This window comes from Nelumbo lutea, chromosome 7 (assembly GCF_056320005.1).
Source record: "Nelumbo lutea isolate HS-2025 chromosome 7, American lotus-T2T, whole genome shotgun sequence".
NCBI lineage: Eukaryota > Viridiplantae > Streptophyta > Magnoliopsida > Proteales > Nelumbonaceae > Nelumbo > Nelumbo lutea.
Window position 1 is genome coordinate 12,405,475 of NC_142690.1, and position 17,356 is coordinate 12,422,830.

A 17,356-nucleotide genomic window follows, 5' to 3' on the forward strand; every position below is an offset into this window, starting at 1 on the left:
AAATAAAGAATAAAGAAATTACAAGTAGGTCCCTGGTGGTACACCCTAAAAATAAAGAAAACAGCCAAATTACAAGTAGGTCCCTGGAACCCCACACTAACACCCTGTTCTGCTCACAACAACCAACCCGAATCTGTCAAGGCCAGAAGAAAAGAAAAACAACCTGGCTGAGAATCACCCTTCACTATTCCTGATCAAAACTTGCACTCCTTTACTTTGCCAACCACTCTAGGGTGTGAGAATAGGGAGAGAACGGATCTGTACACACAGATCAGAATAAACACTAGAAACAAGAGAAGGAGGATGCACAAAACATGTCACTCGGGCATCCCATGACTTGCTGGAACACTCCACAATGGTGAACACCACCTGCGGGTCATGAACAGAGAAGAAACCTTACTAAGAAGGTTTACATGGTCCATGAACAAGAACTGGAAGCATCTCCTTTGATTCTATGACCAAGGACAAAGAGAAAAGTGAAGAGAATGAAAGGTTGCTTCGATCAGAATCATCAGATCAGGCTATAATGCTGTTGTTCCATGTATGATGAAGAAATCCAAGAAGAATGAACAGTGCATAGTAGAAAAAAGAGTCCAATCAATCAAATCTGGTGCTCTAATACCATATTTTCAGCAGCAGAATCTTTAAGAAAAGGGAAGAAAAGAAGAAATAGAGGGAAAGTATTTGGAGTTAAAACGAAAAATGGAACAGCAGCCCTTCTTAATATTTATACTAAGACAACCATAAAAGAGGGAAAAAAGACAGATCTGCCCTTGACACTAAAAACATGGCTTAAATTTACATAAACAACAATTATCTTATTAAATAACTTAGACATAATGAGCCTATCTCCCCAATACCTTCCCACACCTCTATTAGAATACCATCTGGTCCTAACGCTTTTCCCTTCATCCTATTTAGCGCTTCTTTCACTCAAGCAACTCTGATTTTACGAAAGTATATGTTATTTCCAACACTATTAGTATGACTAATCCCTCCTTTGGTAGTGCCTCTACATGTTGTTCATTTTATAATTTTTCAAAATAATTTATCTATCTTTCCTTAATTTCTCCATCTATTATCAAATCACTTTGATCTTCCTCTTTAATACACTTAACATGGTTTAAATCTTTGTCTTTCCTTTCTCTCATTGTTGTTAGCTTATAATTTCCCTTTTCTCCTTTCTTACCACCTAGTTTATGACAGAGTTCATCCTTCATCGTGTGCCTTTAATTTACCTTTCTTTTTAAATTCCTTTCTTATGGTTCTATATTTTTTCAAAGTTTTCTCTATTTTTAGATTTTTGTTAATCTTTATAACATGCTCGTTTAAACTTGATTATATTTTGAACCTTTTCATTCCATCATCAATTTTCTTTAGCACTTTTCCATTTCCCTTAGATAGTAGCTGTGAAACACACTTGCAATAATTCAGAAATAGAGAAAAGAGAAGAAAAGAAAAGAGGAGAAGTTTCAACAGAAGTTTGAAGGAGATGAGAGAAAAGAAGAGTTCAATCTCTTTCTCTTTAACCCTATAGGTCTCTTTTACTTCTTTTAATTCTAATCTAAGTACAATTTCATGAGTGCCCTTAATTGGGCGGTCAACACTAAAGAAACAATAAAAACAAGTAAAAGGCCCATAACTAAGGTCCACTACTTAAAGAACATAAACAAAAAACACGACTTAAATAAAACAAAGAAACTAAGGTGTAAAAAGACTGGGCCAAATGGGTCCTAGTATCTTCTCTTGTAATATTTTTTCTATTTTCCTGTTAGCTAATGGGCCTCTCTTAATGGGCCTGTTATTTCTTTTTGTTTGATCTCTTTATGTTACTGCCTAGCTGGCCGCCCACTTAAGGGCATACTTGTAATTATTTTAACATTAATTTTTAGTAAAAGGGATTAGAGAAGGGAGGGAAGGATTATTCGAACCTTACTTTTTCTTCCTCCACTCTTCCCATCTTCTTCTCTTGTACTGCTGTTCTTATTTTTCTTCCTCTCTTTTCTCTCTAATTTTTCAAGTTTACACCTATTTTTGAGGACTGGTTTACATCTTAAGGCCCATTCGACTCATTCTCACTACACTCCCCCTCGAGCTGAGCATAGATATCAATGCCCTACTTGCTTACATAGTGTTGAAGCTTTGCTTTTGTAACTCCCTTAGTCGGAAAATCTGCTACCTGCTCTTATGATGCTATAAAAGGAAGGCACACCTCCCCTAAAGCCACTCTCTCATATTAAGTGTATGTCTACTTCAATGTGTTTAGTTCTATCATGCTGAACCAAGTTGTGAGCAATGATAATAGTTGCTTGGTTGTCACAGTATAACATCAGTGGCTTATCACACAAGATATCCATCTCATCAAGGAAATATTTAAGCCATAACAACTAAAAAACCCCATGGGCCATAGCCATGTACTTTGCTTCAGCTGAAGATCTAGAAACCACTGATGGCTTTTTACTTCTCCAAGAAACAATATTCCTAGCTACCATAGCACGATAGTCTGATGTGGACCACCTGTCATATATATTACTTGCCTAATCAACATTTGTATATGCTTTTACTTTCATATGGTCATGTTTAACAAATAGTATACCCTTCCTGGGAGTTCACTTTAGATAGCATAATACCCTTTTGCAATAGCCATATGTGTATCTCTAGGGGCATGCATGAACTGGTTTATTACACTTACAACATATGAAATGTTTGGGCAAGTCATACATAAGTATAGAAGTTTCCCCAATAATCTCTGAAATACTTCCTTATCATGTAAAAGTGTCACCGACCTAATTCGTACAAGAGAAATCACAAGAGAACATAGTAGAATTCTGGGGTGCCTAACTAAATGAGTTGACCCCCACCCCAAAGAGCCTAAATATATATTAATTATATGTATTTACAAAGGAGCCCTTGAAGGGCTAAAGGAGAAAAAGAATAATTACAAAAAAGGGCCCATGGAGGGCTGAAAGATAAAAGAAGACAAAGGCTATAGTACGACTATAGTACATCAAGTGCCTCCACACTCCCCCTCAAATTGATGCTGAGACATAAGCATCAGTTTTCTCACACGATATAGATGTCTAGATCTCATCATAGGCTTCGTAAGTATATCAACAATTTGCAAGTCAGAAGCTATATGTGGAAGAAAGATAGAGCCAACAAGAAATAGATCCCTAATAAAGTGACAATCCATCTCAATGTGCTTGGTTCTCTCATGGAACACTGGATTAGATGCAATCTTGATAGCACTTGTGTTATTAGCATAGAGAGTAATAGGAAAATGGAGGTGAACACCAAGATCAACAAGGAGGGAGTGAAGCCAAACAATTTCACTGCACATTGATGACATAGCCCTGTATTCGGCTTCTGTAGATCACATAGAAATTGTTTGGCTTCATTCCCTCCTTGTTGATCTTCGTGTTCACCTCCAAGATCAACAAGGAGGGAAGGAAGCCAAACAATTTCATTGCACACTGATGACATAGCCCTGTATTCGGCTTCTGTAGTTGACTTAGAAATTGTTTGTTGTTTCTTGCATTTCTAGGAGATAAGGGAGTCACCCAAAAAGACACACCACCTTGTAGTAGACCGTTTGGTGTTAGGGCCACCTGCTCAATCTACATCAGCATAAGTCCTCAACTGAATAGGAGAGGAAGAAAAAAAGAGTAGTCCCTGAGATAAAGTGCCACGAACATAATAGATAATTCGGTGGACAATAATCATGTGGGGTTGACATGGGGGTGAAACAAACTGACTAACTACCTAAACTGCATGAGAGATGTCTGGGCGAGTCGTGGTGAGATAGATGTGGGACCCAACCAATTGTCGATATAGAGTAGCATCAAGCAAGGTCCCATCAGATTTAGACAACTTGACATTGAGTTCCAAAGGTGTATTAACTTATTTGGTGTCTATAAGGCCAGCAAGCTTAACAAGATCAGATGCATACTTGTGCTGACAAACAAAGTAACCTCGGTTACTACAATGTACTTCCATCCCCAAGAAATAAGTAAGAGAACCCAAGTCTTCTATATGAAAGGAATTGTGAAGAAGAGACTTGAGTTCTTGAATTCCATCCTTATCATCCCTTGTCAACAACATTTCATCTACATACAACAACAAGATAGTAATGCCTTGAGACCTTTGATGGAAGAAGAGAGAATGATCAGAGGCACTCTGATGATAGCCAACAACAACTATGACATCTCAGAATTTCTCAAACTAGGCCCAGGGAGCTTGTTTGAGACCATAAAAGGATTTTTTAACTGATAACCAAGGGAGGGATCACTACTATATCTAAGAGGAGGCTTCATGTATACTGTCTCCTTCAGATCACCATGAAGAAAAGCATTCTTCACAGCTAATTGATAAATGGCCCATGAATGCACAACAGATAAAGCTAGAAGGATACAAACTTGATTGTATAAACCCAACGACTTCTAATGACTAAAGCATCTGAGGGAGAATTACCAAATCCCAAGTGTCATTCTCCTGTAAGGCATGAATTTCTACATCCATAGCATCTCACCTATGAGGACTGGTGGTGGCTTGTTGATATGAGCGGGGAATATTTGTGACAATAATACAATAGACAAGGAGCTATTGTTTGAAGGAAAACCATAGTGGTTAGGAGGTCTAGAGATCTGAGAGGAACGATGAAAATATGTGGTAGGAATAACAACAGAATTTGAAGGAACATCACTTATAGGAGCATTAGTGGGAGGATGATCTAGGTCGGGAGGAAGTGGGGTTGTAGGCGTGGGATCTAGGGCACATAACCTTTTGCGAGAGAAGACAAGGAAGTCCTTCACATCAGCAGGAGGAGAAGTATCCCGCGAGTTAAAATTCTGCAAAATAGAAATAGATGGAGCAGATAGCTTTGCAACAATAGCAAAAAAGGAGATATGCTGAAGGAAAACAACATTCCAAAAAACCCGAATATGACGAGTAGAGGGATCATAACAAAGAAATCCTTTATGATCTGGACTATATCCCACAAAGGCACACATAACAAACTGAGTAGATAACTTGGAACGCTCACGAGACAGGAGATGAACAAAGCAAAGACATCCAAAAACATTGAGGCTAGATAAATCTGGTGGACGGCCAAACAATTTCTGGAAAGGGGACATAATAGCAAGAGTGGATGAGGGAACACAATTAATCAAGCAAACAACAGTACTAGCGGCCTCTACCCAAAATGAAGGAGCATGGGATTCTTGCAATAGGGTTCCCGTAACACTGAGCACATGGCCACTCTTACGCTCAGCCACTCCATTTTGTTGAGGTGTATCTGGACAACTTCGTTGAACTTGTATTCCATGACTTCTCAAGTAGGATAAGAAGTCTCTATCAGTGTATGTTGCCCCTGAATCTGAATGGAGAATACATATATGAGACTGAAACCGGACTCATATCATAGCATGCCAAAGCTAAAATGTAGGATATACTTCTGATTTATATCTCAGAAAGTAAATCCATGTATACCTGGTACAATCATCAATAAACAAGACAAAGTACTTGTACCCAAGTCGAGAAACAATAGATGAAGTCCAAACATCACCATGTATAATTTCAAATGGTGAGGTGGCATGCTTAGATGTGTGAGGAAAAGATAAAGTGCGGCTTTTACTCAAATGATAAGAAACACATGAAGTACCAAAAGTATTTAAAGATGGAAATTTATTTTTAATAGAACCAGAGTCAAACAAAAAGTTCAACTTTTCAAAATGAGGATGTCCTAAATGTTTATGCCATAAGTCCCAAACATTATTCCTTTGCCCAATAAAAGATTCAGAAGTAGATGAACTAAAATATGCTAATGATGTTGGTGCTTTAGAATTCTCGAACTCCAATGCAAATAAACAGCTCAACCTACACCCCTTCCCTTTTACCTTCCCAGTATACTGGTCCTAAATCAAACAACAATCATGAGAAAATGTAAGAGTATATCCTCCATCAATAAGTTCACCAACAGAAATCTGACTTGTAGTGAGGTTAGGAACAATAAAAGTTTTGGTAAGAGGTAAACAGGCTATAGATTACAGCTTAAGGGATAGGTCATTGCTACCAATGATATTCAGTTTTTCACCATTGGAAGTAATGATTTGTTTATGATGGTTTATGATGGGTTTTAGAAATGATATATGGGGGTTTAGGGAAAGCCCCTGTCGTGTGATTAGTTGCTCTGGAATCAATGATCCAAATGTGAGATTGAGAAGAACAGTAACTAGAAAACTCACTAGATAGACCAATAGCAAAAAATGTAGAGGAAATAGAAGAGGATACCAGTTGCTGAATTCTCTCCTTATCCATAGATGTAGATGTAGAAGCCTCACCCTTGGAAGAGGAAGTATCAATGGTTTGACCTATTGACCCTTAGTCACCTGATATGCATGCACCCTTAGTCACCTGATATCCGGTTGTTGAACACTAGAACCTAAGGGTTGACCATTTCGATAATTATGCCCTATGGTAGACTCTTGAGCATATTTCCTCGTCTTCAATAGGATGCTTTCCCATGGATACAGATATTTGTTTCATTTATTCAGTCATAGAATCTTTAAGGGCATTTATATCTGAACTAAGGGTTTGTATCTTCTCTTCAAAAATTGCTTTTGTTTCTTCTTGGGCTTTGGTTAAAGCTTCTTGGTTCTTAGACAAGGTTTCTACCCTAGCAGAAGGTTCAGCATTGCTAACCATGATGATTGGGTATTAATGAAATGTTAATGGGATGAAAGTAAAAGGATGCAATGCCAATACAGACAAAATATCACAAATAAGTAATCAAAATTCTAAACTAATGCAAGGCACTCTTAGAAAATCTAAAATTCCAAAAAGAAACTAAACTAGGCTCATGCAAGAACCTTCCTTGGGCTTCAACTAGGGATGAAAAGACTCCATAAAGCCTCTCCGAAAACCCTCCCACTGGACTTCATAAGCTGCTAACTAATCATATGATCAGTTCTCCATACACACTGTGTATGGGCCAAGAAAGGAGAAAAAAAATGTTGAAGGTGAGAGCCTGCTCTGATACCAAGTTGTGGAACACACCTATAATAATCCAGAAAATAGAGAAAAGAGAAGAAAAGAAAAGAAGAAAAGAAGTTTCAGCAGAAGTTTGAAGAAGGAGATGAGCGAAAAGTAGAAGGGAAGAGAAAAGCGAAGAGTTCGATCTCTTTCTCTCTAGCCCCATAGGTCTCTTTTATTTCTTTTAATTCTAATCTAAGTACAATTCCATGAGTGCCCTTAATAGGGCGGCCAGCACTAAAGAAACAATAAAAACAAGTAACAGGCCCATAACTAAGGCTCACTACTTAAAGAACATAAACAAAAGACATAACTTAAATAAAATAAAGAAACTAAGGCCCATTCAGCCCATTCTCGGTACAATAGTTAAGAACATAATCGTTTTCTGCCAAGGATGTGTTATATAAAAGTTTTTCTAGGAAGTTCTAATACAAATTTTGCAATCTTGCTTTATGTTAATTGCATTTGGAATCCAGAGTTCCTACTTTTTAGGTAAAAAGTGTAGAGATATGGGGCTCTGGTTGTACTTTAGTTTTATTCAGGAAAAAATATCGAAAAGTATTATTTGAGTATGAATCTGGTTGGTTGGATCAATTATATGGTTTTCTATCTGGGTTTGATGTAATATCTAGCCAAGTTAAATAATATCGCATATGGGTCATAGAATCTGGGTTAACATGGGTTGTTTGACTTTGGTTTGTGTATGGTCTTCTATTCTCTTTGAGTATGTGGTGAGTGAGAGGGAGTAAGGGGTTTCATTTTGTCTTCCTCTATTTGCTGAACTAGTAGATTTGTTCAGCTCTCTCCTGTCAATGTAGGCCATCAAGCAAAACCATGTTAAATTTTTTCCTCATTTCTTTTTTATTTTTTTCTCCTCTAAAGGCCTATGCTTATATTTTTCTTTGAAGTTGTTTTGATTTTTTTGTACTTCATTTTTTGTCTTGTTTCCTCTATAAATTCAATCCAACAGTGCCTCACTTGTTAGGTTAAGTGTTTCCAATTATATTGATACATAATGCACTTCTGTTAACCATTCAGCTTGCAGACATAATATGGGGTGACGCCAGTGAGGATGGTAACCAAATTGTGCCCTATCCCAAGGAAAGTGAAGAGAAATCAGTGGTTACGTTTGGAGATGACAATAAACAACAGAATGAGGATTATAGCACTATTAAGCCTGCAGAGCAAAACATATCAGAAAATAAAAATGTTGTTCCTGACTCTAAGCAGGGAAGCAGTTCTGACTTTGAGAAAAGTGGCCTATCAGCTCCTGGGTTGGACATTGATTCTTGGCCTGATTTACCTTTATCAATTGGTGTGTGCAATAAAGCGTATTCAGGCATAGATGCTCAGGAGTCAATCGGTGAAATTGCAAATAATTCAGAAAGAGGTAATACGATTCAACAGTTCTTTATATTGTTTAATTGGAATGCTTTGGAATTAAGTTAAATTTGTCTGAAAATATTTGTTCTCTCTCTCTCTCTCTCTACAGCTGATGCATCTCAAGTTGATAATGAACCCGAACTGTTTGGGACTAATGAAGATAAAGAGAAGAATAGCTTTCTTGGTTATGGTTGGGATAACATTGGCAGCTTCGATGATCTTGATAGAATCTTTAGGTAATAGATTTCTATATGCTTTTTTCTGAGCTTTGAATGAGTTGTCTCATATTCATGGCATACATTTTGCTTGTTAGTACTTTGACTGAAAGACAGAGTAACAATAGTTTTATTCTTCTTTTGCACAGTCAAATGGCATATGTCTGACCCATTATTCTCACAAGTGATGATTTTGCAGAAACGATGACTCAATATTTGGCCGTGGAAGTCTTGTTAATGCAGATGAGCTGTGGCCATCTTCTACAGATTTAATTAGAAGCCCAGGAAAATCTTTTCCCCTCTCTGCAGGATCCCCAAGTTCAGGGTTGGGAGCATCGAGGAACACGCCAGAACAGTATGGAATTAATATAGAAGTTTTGCCACACATTATTGAGTCTCTTACCCATGGAAATGAGAAGATAAGTGATCCTGTGGCCTGTGGTTTACAAAATGTACATCCAAGTGAGGATGGCATTCCTGAGAAACAGCACAACTCATCTGCTGATGCAATAGTTGAATCTGCTGGAGGAAAAAGGAAACTTTCATTGAAGGATAAGGTTTGGAATTTCATTGCAAATCATGATAAATCAAAATTTGCATATTCTGTGATTCAAATGTTCTGGACAAAGCATAGGAAATTCTTACTTATTTGCTTTGACAGACAACTCCTGTAGCAACTGGGGAAACAGCAGCATCTAGCTCTCAGCTTGCTAGTGAAAATAGTGCAGCGCAGAATGATTTTGCAGACAAGGTACTCTCTTGACTAACTAATCAAAAATAGAAAATGGTACCCTCTTGAGCCTTGAATAAAAGTACAGAACCCACAATCTGGCTTGGTTATTTGTTCAAGTCAGTATTTATGCTCCTCAAGGACAGTGGGGACTCTTGGTTTTTTGCTATTTGAATAAATAAAATTTTATCTATAATCAGAACTCTTGAATACAAAATCTGCTCATGTGCTAGCCCAAAAGGAATTTTTTTTTTATGATGTGCCATTGGTGGAATAGTCCATCTGACTAGATGGAAAAATATATTTGTAATCTTTTTGCTTGTTTAGTAATATTTCATTTATCAAAAAAAAAAAAAAGACATTGGGTACTCTGCCTAGATGGGAGTTCATATTATACAAGTACTGTAGGACAACTGAAACTTGGTGAATCTTGCACTTGACTCATATTTGCAACACTAGACATAGGATCTCTTTATGTCTCTATGCTCTTATCTACCTTTAATCTTGGAATATTTTCTTCGTGGAAAACATATGAATATATAATATGTTTATTTTATGCCTGTTCACATATTTTTATTAAGGAAAGGTACCTTGTATAGTACTTGTCAAATATACCACAAAGTACTTGTAATTGTCAAGAAAATAAAATATGCTGAAAATGTTGATTTAAAATGACATGATGTAAGAGATATGTATTCTAATTTAATTATTTATAAGTACATGACTATTTATCTGTGTTTTCATTTTAAGTAGTGTGAAGAATCCTGATGTTCTACCTTATTTCTATAGTCCTTGTCGTATACTATCATGTATTCTTTCTTTCTTATTTTCTCTTCTTTGCCCTGCAAGGGCGTTTCTGTAAATACTATATATATTCTGACTCTCTAGGGTGGGGTTGACAGATTCCTATTTTCACCCTAAACTGGTTGTGTGGCATGGTATCAGAGCAGGTTACTCCATAGACTGTTTGTTCCATGTTCACTCATTAACCTCTCAAACCTTGCTGGTTTCTGGACTCATTGACTGAAGCTAGGGCTGTTTCAGTCAACTCTAATCCTGGTTACTCTGTTCTGTGATTTCAGCAAGGGAAATCTTCATAGAACTCCTTGGAGAAGCATCTGTTCAAAGTGAAACTTTAACTGGTGTGTTGCCTAGACCTGGTTTACCTACTCAGAAAATCTCATCATGATTGGACCAAGTATTTGGGTTCTGATCTCTCCTCTCTTGGATGGAAGTTTCTGTAAATCTGCATATCAGGTTGGTCAATCCATCCTATCTGCTCAATAGGATATCCTTTGTTTCTGAGAGCCCTAGTTTTAGTGTTGCCCCAGGGTACTCTCACTCCATAAACCACTCAGTTGTATTTCAGATTCAGTTCTGGAGAGTATTTTCTCCCTCCAGTTCAACAGTCCTGAAACTCTGCTGGCTTGGACAGTTATCACTTAGAACTATCAGATTGGATCTGTTTTGGCATTTTCTTCGAAGGATTTTGGTTCCTTCATAGCTTGGCATATCTCTGTGGATTGCATTACTGAGGTGAATGACCATATATACCTGCTGAACCTGATCTCTCTGCTATTTCTCAACTTGTGGGCAGAACATGAATTAATTCACATTGAGCCATCTGATTCAGTGGAGTGTGTTAAGTATCTACAGAAGCACTCTGAGAGGAGGAAGGTGAACCATTTCCTCATGAGACTGAGACCTGAATACGAGATTATTCAGTCCAATATTCTAAGTTGGGGTACATTACCAGATTTAGATTCCGTGATGGGAGAGTTGCTGAGAGAAGAGACTAAACTTATGACTGCTACAAATCTGCAAGGAAAGCAATTTGAATTTGAGGCTGAAACAGTTTTTATTACACAAGGGAGTAAGAAATCTGGTGGAAAGGATATGTTTAAAACCCAATGTTATGAATGTAAAGGTTTGAACATATTGCTTCACACTGCAGGAAGAAAAATGTTTGCAGATATTGTAAGCAACATGGTCATGTCATTCCAGATTGTCTTGTTCATCTCTCCAAAGGTAGTATGAAGAAGAATCAGACACAGGCTTACCAGGTATCTGAAGGACAGATGGCTGATGCACCCAGTGCACCTAGTGTCAAAGGTGAATCTTCTGCTCCTATGAACAGGGAAGAGATACGGGAACTTGTATCCTTTGCTATCCCATCTGCATTTTCTGCTATTGTCCTATTTGGTGAGTTCTTTGGTTATTATTCCTCTTCCTCACATGTTTGGATAATTGATTCTGGGGCTACCAATCATATGATTGGAACCTACCCCAAACCTTCAAATAAATCTTTGGAGACCCATCATAATCATATTGTTATTGCCAATGGTGAGAAATTGAATATCAATGGGCGTAATGACTTGTGTTTGAAGCTCTCACCCTCGTCTTCCCTCTCCCTTACCAAAACCTTCATTGTTCCCAAACTTATTACTAACCTTATTTCATTTGGTCAATTGGATGATGAAGGTCACATTCTAACCTTTTCTTCTAATGGTTGTTTGATTCAAGACCGGTGCACTAGGATGGTGAAAGGGAAGGGGCATAGACTGGGCCACTTGTTTGCACTGGACTTCGAGGGATCTCAATCAGCATAACCGTATGCTTATTTTAGTTCTTCTTCATTTAATTCTGGTTTGGGTCAAAGAAATAACATTTGGGATCTATGGCATAAATGTTTGGGTCACCCAAACTTTGAAAAACTTAAAATTTTGTTTGACTCTGGTTTCATTAGAAGTAAAATTCCCTCTTTGCAAACTTTTGATACATCTTGTGTTACTTGTTTCAGTAAGAGTCATACTTTACCATTTCCTCACAAAGCTAAACATGCTACCTTACCTTTTGAAATTATACACAATGATGTATAGACTTCCTTTGTTGTTTTACATTTGGGGTAAAAGTATTTTGTATTGTTTATTGATGACTACACCAGGTACACTTGGGCTCTACTTCCTCAGACACAAGTCAAAAGTTTTTCCAACCTATCGGTTGTTTCACAAGGTTTTTAAAACCGACTGGACAACGAACTGGTCAAGGGTCTGGTTCCCGGGTCGAACAGTCGGCTCGTTCTGACAAAAAATAAAAAAATTTCAAAACCGTTGAGCGGTTCTAATGGTTTAACTGCCCGGGTCAGCGGTTTGCTTACCAATTCAACGTTTTTGGCAAAAATCCGGTTTTGGGGAAAAACAGAACCGGTCAGGTGACCCGTTCCCGGTTTTTCTGGTTTGACTGTCCGGTCTGGCCCGGTTTTGAAAACCATGTTGTTTCATGCTATGGTTCGAGTTCGGATTCAATCTAGTTTTCATATCCTACCCTCAGACTTAGGGGGAGAATACAATGATGGTGAATTTTTTTCCTACCTAAGAAATCTTGGGATACGAGTTCAACAGAGTTGTCTAGACACTCCTCAGCAAAACGGTGTGGTAGAATGCAAGAATGGGCATATTCTCAGTGTTGTGAGAACTCTTCTTCAGGGGTCTCATGCACCATCTTTGTTTTGGGTGGAAGCAGCTAGCACGGTTGTGTATCTAATTAATTGTGTACCTTCATCTGTTCTAGCTAACATGTTTCCTCATCAAAAACTATTTGGTTCTCCTCTCAATCTCTCTAACCTTCTTGTTTTTGGATGCTTATGTTTTGTACTTCTTCCCTCTTGGAAACATTCCAAACTCTCAGCTTAGTTAGTTATATGTGCCTTTGTGGGGTATAGTCTCAGCCACAAAGGATTTCTTTGTTATGATCCTTCTGCTCATCGCATCCATATCTCTTGGAATGTCATTTTTCATGAGCATATTTCTTTTTTTAAGGAGTAACCAAGTTATTTACACCTTCTGTCTCTGTTTTGTATGACTTTGACTCACTAGATGCTCCGTCTTCAATGGCTTTGAAGGATCTCCTCGTCTTCTATCGCAAGCAAGTTCGGATCCAACACCTACGCCTACAACCCTCCTTCCACCTGGTCCAGATCCCCATTCTATTATGGACACACTGCCCGGCAGCGCATTGCGGCGCAGTCATAGGCAGCAGCACGCACAGCAGGTCGCACAGCAGCAGGCACCGCCCGGTAGCGCTACACAGCAGCACGCACCGCCTGGCAGTGCGCAGCATGCACTAGGCAGCAGCACGCACCACACGGCAGCAGCACTAGACAGCAGCACGCACCGCACGGCAGCAGCACGCACCTCACGGCAGCAGCACTGCGAGACGCGTGCACCGCCCGACAACAGCAGTAGGGCGGGTTCCACATGATAGCTCATCAGGGTGGGTCCACACTTATCTTACCACATCAGCTCTGCCCGCCAACTCGCCGCCAGCTACACCATTCCTCATCCCTTATCCTTATCCTTATCTTATCTTATCTTAAGTAAGAGTTGTGTTACCTTTAGGAGTAGGTAATTAGGAGTTTGAGTTTAAGTTGGATTACCCTAGCCTAGCCGAATCCAACAAGGAACCCCCTTTCGTAATCTCCTATTTAAGGAGCTATGAGTTGAAATAAAGGGATTCAGTTTTCCAGTCAAGAGAAGAGTGAGGAGAGTTCGGGTGGTCTCTTGGACAAATCACCCATTCGGAGAGTTCGGGTGGTCTCTTGGACAAATCACCCATTCAGTTTCTACAATAGGGTCTGCACGCAAGGGAAGGCGCAATGGAAAGTAGGGCTTTCTCCCCGTGGACCGACCCGTGACGAGATCCTACGCGCGTTCCCATAACACATTCTTCCACTGATAACCCCGCAAGTGATACCTCTATTCCTTTACGACATTCTAATCATGTTTCTAGACCCCTTGATTACTATGGTTTCCCTTCAAACCATAGTTCAATTGTTGTTGTCTTGCCTTCAATAGATATTCCTCGTTCTTACTAGTAGCCATTAGCAGTCCCCACTGGGGAGATGCCATGGATGCAGAGATTCAAGCCTTGCATGAGAATGACACTTCCGACTTTGTTCTAGCTCCTAATGGCTCTATTATTGGGAGCAAGTGGGTATATTCTATCAAGTTGAAATCTGATGGCTCCTTAGATCGATACAAAGCCTGTCTTATGGCTTAGGGTTATATACAAGAGTATGGCATTGATTACGAGGAGACATTTGTTCCCATGGCCAAGATCACTACAGTTCATGTCCTTTTAGCTCTCTCTACTGTGCACTCTTGGTCTATCTATCAATTAGATGTGAAAATGCCTTTCTACATGGACATTTAAAGGAAACTGTTTACATGAAACCCCCTCCTAGGTACTGTAGGGATCCGTCTCTTGTCTGTCGCTTGAAGAAATCTCTCTATGGGCTGAAGCAGGCTCATCGGGCATGGTTTGTGAAGTTAAAAGACACTTTGGATCCGAGTATAGTCAGAGTGATTCTGATCATTCTCTCTTTGTTAAGAAAAGGCCTCAAGGTATTACAATTCTCCTCTTGCATGTGGATGACATGTTGTTGACTAGAGATGATGTAGAAGGAATTCAAGACCTCAAGTTTCTTCTTCATAGATCATTTCACATGAAGGACTTGGGATCTTGTCAAAGAAATCATTGAGGCTATTTCATTTGACAACACAAATATGCTTCGGATCTTGTCAAGTTAGCCGGTCTTACTTATAATGAGCAGGTTGATACACCCCTGGAGTTGAATGTTAAATTATCCAAGTCAAAAAGACCCTCGCTCACCGATGCCTCTGTCTAACGTCAATTGGTGAGGTTCCTTATATATCTCACTATGACTCGACCTGACATCTATTGTGCGGTTCAGGTTGTCAGTCAGTTTGTATCTACTCCTCATTAACCCTGTTTGACTGTTGCCCGTCGAATTATTCGTTATGTTCATGGCACTTTATCACAAGGACTATTCTTCTCCTCATCCTCTCCTATCCGTTTTGAAGGCCTATGCTGGTGCTGATTGGGCAGGTTGTCCCGATACTCATCGCTCCACTACTAGGTGATGTGTTTTCATGGGTGCTTCTCTTATCTCATGGAAATGCAAGAAACAACAGACTGTCTCCAAGTCCTCCATAGAAGCTGAATACAAGACAATGCCGTCGGTGTGCCGTGACATTGTGTGGCTTAAATTCCTTCTTATTGACCTTGGTCATCCTATCTCTACACCTATCCCTTTGTTGCAGACAACCCAGTGCTATAAAGGTTGCTTCCAACCTTGCCTTTCATGAAAGGGCGAGGCACGTTGAGATGGATTGTCACTTTATTCAAGACTTGTTTCTTGCTGGCTCTATCTCCCTTACTTATGTGGCCTCAGATATGTAGATTGCTGACATCTTCACCAAGGCCATGACGACATTGACGAGATCCAGACATCTATTTCTTGTGGGCAAACTAATGCTATAGCACTTGCATCAGTTTGAGGGGGAGTGTGAAGAATCTTGATGTTGTACCTTATTTCTATAGTCCTTGTTTTATACTATCATGTATTCTTTCTTTCTTATTTTCTTTTCTTTGCCCCACAAGGCCCTTTCTGTAAATACTATACATACATATATATATATATTCTGACTCTCTAGGGTGGGGTTGACATATTTCTCTTTTCACCCTAAACTAGTTGTGCTCTCTTGTTCAAACTGGTTGTGTGACAAATAGTATACATGCAAATTTATAAAGGAAAAAATAGGTGCTCACCTAGGAAACAAAATTTTATGAAGGAAAAAATAGCAATGCTCTTTACTTACAACATCAGTTTTTTCTTAAAACATGGAAAATCATCATATCTAAATGATAATAGCATTTTAAGTGATTAATTTTAATATTTCAAACACAACATTATGATATTTCATCATCATCATCCAAGCCTTATCCCAACTATATGGGGTTGGCTACATGAATATTGTCTCTCTATTCTGTTATGCCATATCCATTGTTAAACTATGGGTGCTTAAATCGTTTCTTACTAATTTGACCCGTGTCCTTTTTGATCTACCCTAGCCCTTCTACCCCCTTCAACCTACAACAAATTACTTGTTCTTACAATTTTTGTTGGTGGTTTTCTATGCACATGACCAAACCATCTTAGCCTACTTTCTATCATTTTGTTACCTGTTGGGGTTACTTCTAGGTTCCTTCAAATGACCTCATTTCTAATCCTATCCTTCCTTATTTTTCCACTTATCCGTCTCAGCACAAGAATTTTTTCTACACTCATTTTTTGGACATTATTGTTTCTTGACTATTCAACACTTTGCTCCACACAGCATAGCTGGCTTTGCAACCGTTTTATAGAACCTTCCTTTTAATCTAAGTGATATTTGCCTCACATAAAATTCTAGATGCAACCCTCAATTTTTTGCATCATACTTTAATTCTATGGGCGACATCCTCATCAATCTCTCCTTTGTTATGAATCATTGAACCAAGGTATTGAAAAAGGTTTATCTTTTGGCCTCCAATCCTAAGTGTACCTTGATTTTTGCTCCTATTATTATTAAAATGACATATCATATTTCCTTTTTAATCCTACTTATTTTAACACCTCTTGTTGCATGTTAGAAAATAACTGTTGTTAACAATGCGAGGGCATTTTTGTCCTTTTATGTATATTTGTATTTGGGCACCTATTCAAGGGAACCTTTGTAATTTTGCTTGTGAAGTAAAATGAAAAGTCTCTTGGTGTGAACAGTAACACACTAAGCATTCTCGATACTTTCTTCTTCTTCTCTTTTCAACATCTCTAAACCTTCCAACTTGGTATCAGAGCATCACACGATCAAGGAAACTATTTGTTGTTGGTCATGACTCACAGACAAACCTACTAACGTCAGCACACCGCCAGTTGACGTCAGCAATCCATACAGTCGGTGGCATCCTTATGGGTTTTTGATGGTCGTTGATTCACCCTGATTTTAGGGGAATTTTGGTATAAGTTTCATGGTGGTTTGAAGTTGTTTTGGATTTTTCTTGGATTTTTCGGATGAAACTTGGCAAAAAATCCAGATCTGGAGTTTAGGGCTTGCATGCTCGTATGATGGGTTAGTTGCTACTGAAACCTCTTGTG

General features: G+C 38.7%; 1 protein-coding gene across 2 annotated transcripts in view; it reads left to right on the top strand.

The window, feature by feature from the left end:
- The window catches only part of LOC148845141 (agglutinin-like protein), an 88,874-nt gene that overhangs the window by 16,649 nt on the left and 54,869 nt on the right, over positions 1-17,356 (top strand). For both annotated transcript variants that reach the window (XR_016102075.1, XM_088953944.1), the window contains exons 2-5: positions 8,068-8,419; positions 8,522-8,648; positions 8,827-9,184; positions 9,289-9,378. Coding sequence is in view for 1 of the 2 variants with exons in the window: in XM_088953944.1 (XP_088810070.1) it covers positions 8,068-8,419; positions 8,522-8,648; positions 8,827-9,184; positions 9,289-9,378 (927 nt within the window). In the remaining variant the exon portion in view is untranslated. The remainder of the gene's footprint in view (positions 1-8,067; positions 8,420-8,521; positions 8,649-8,826; positions 9,185-9,288; positions 9,379-17,356) is intronic.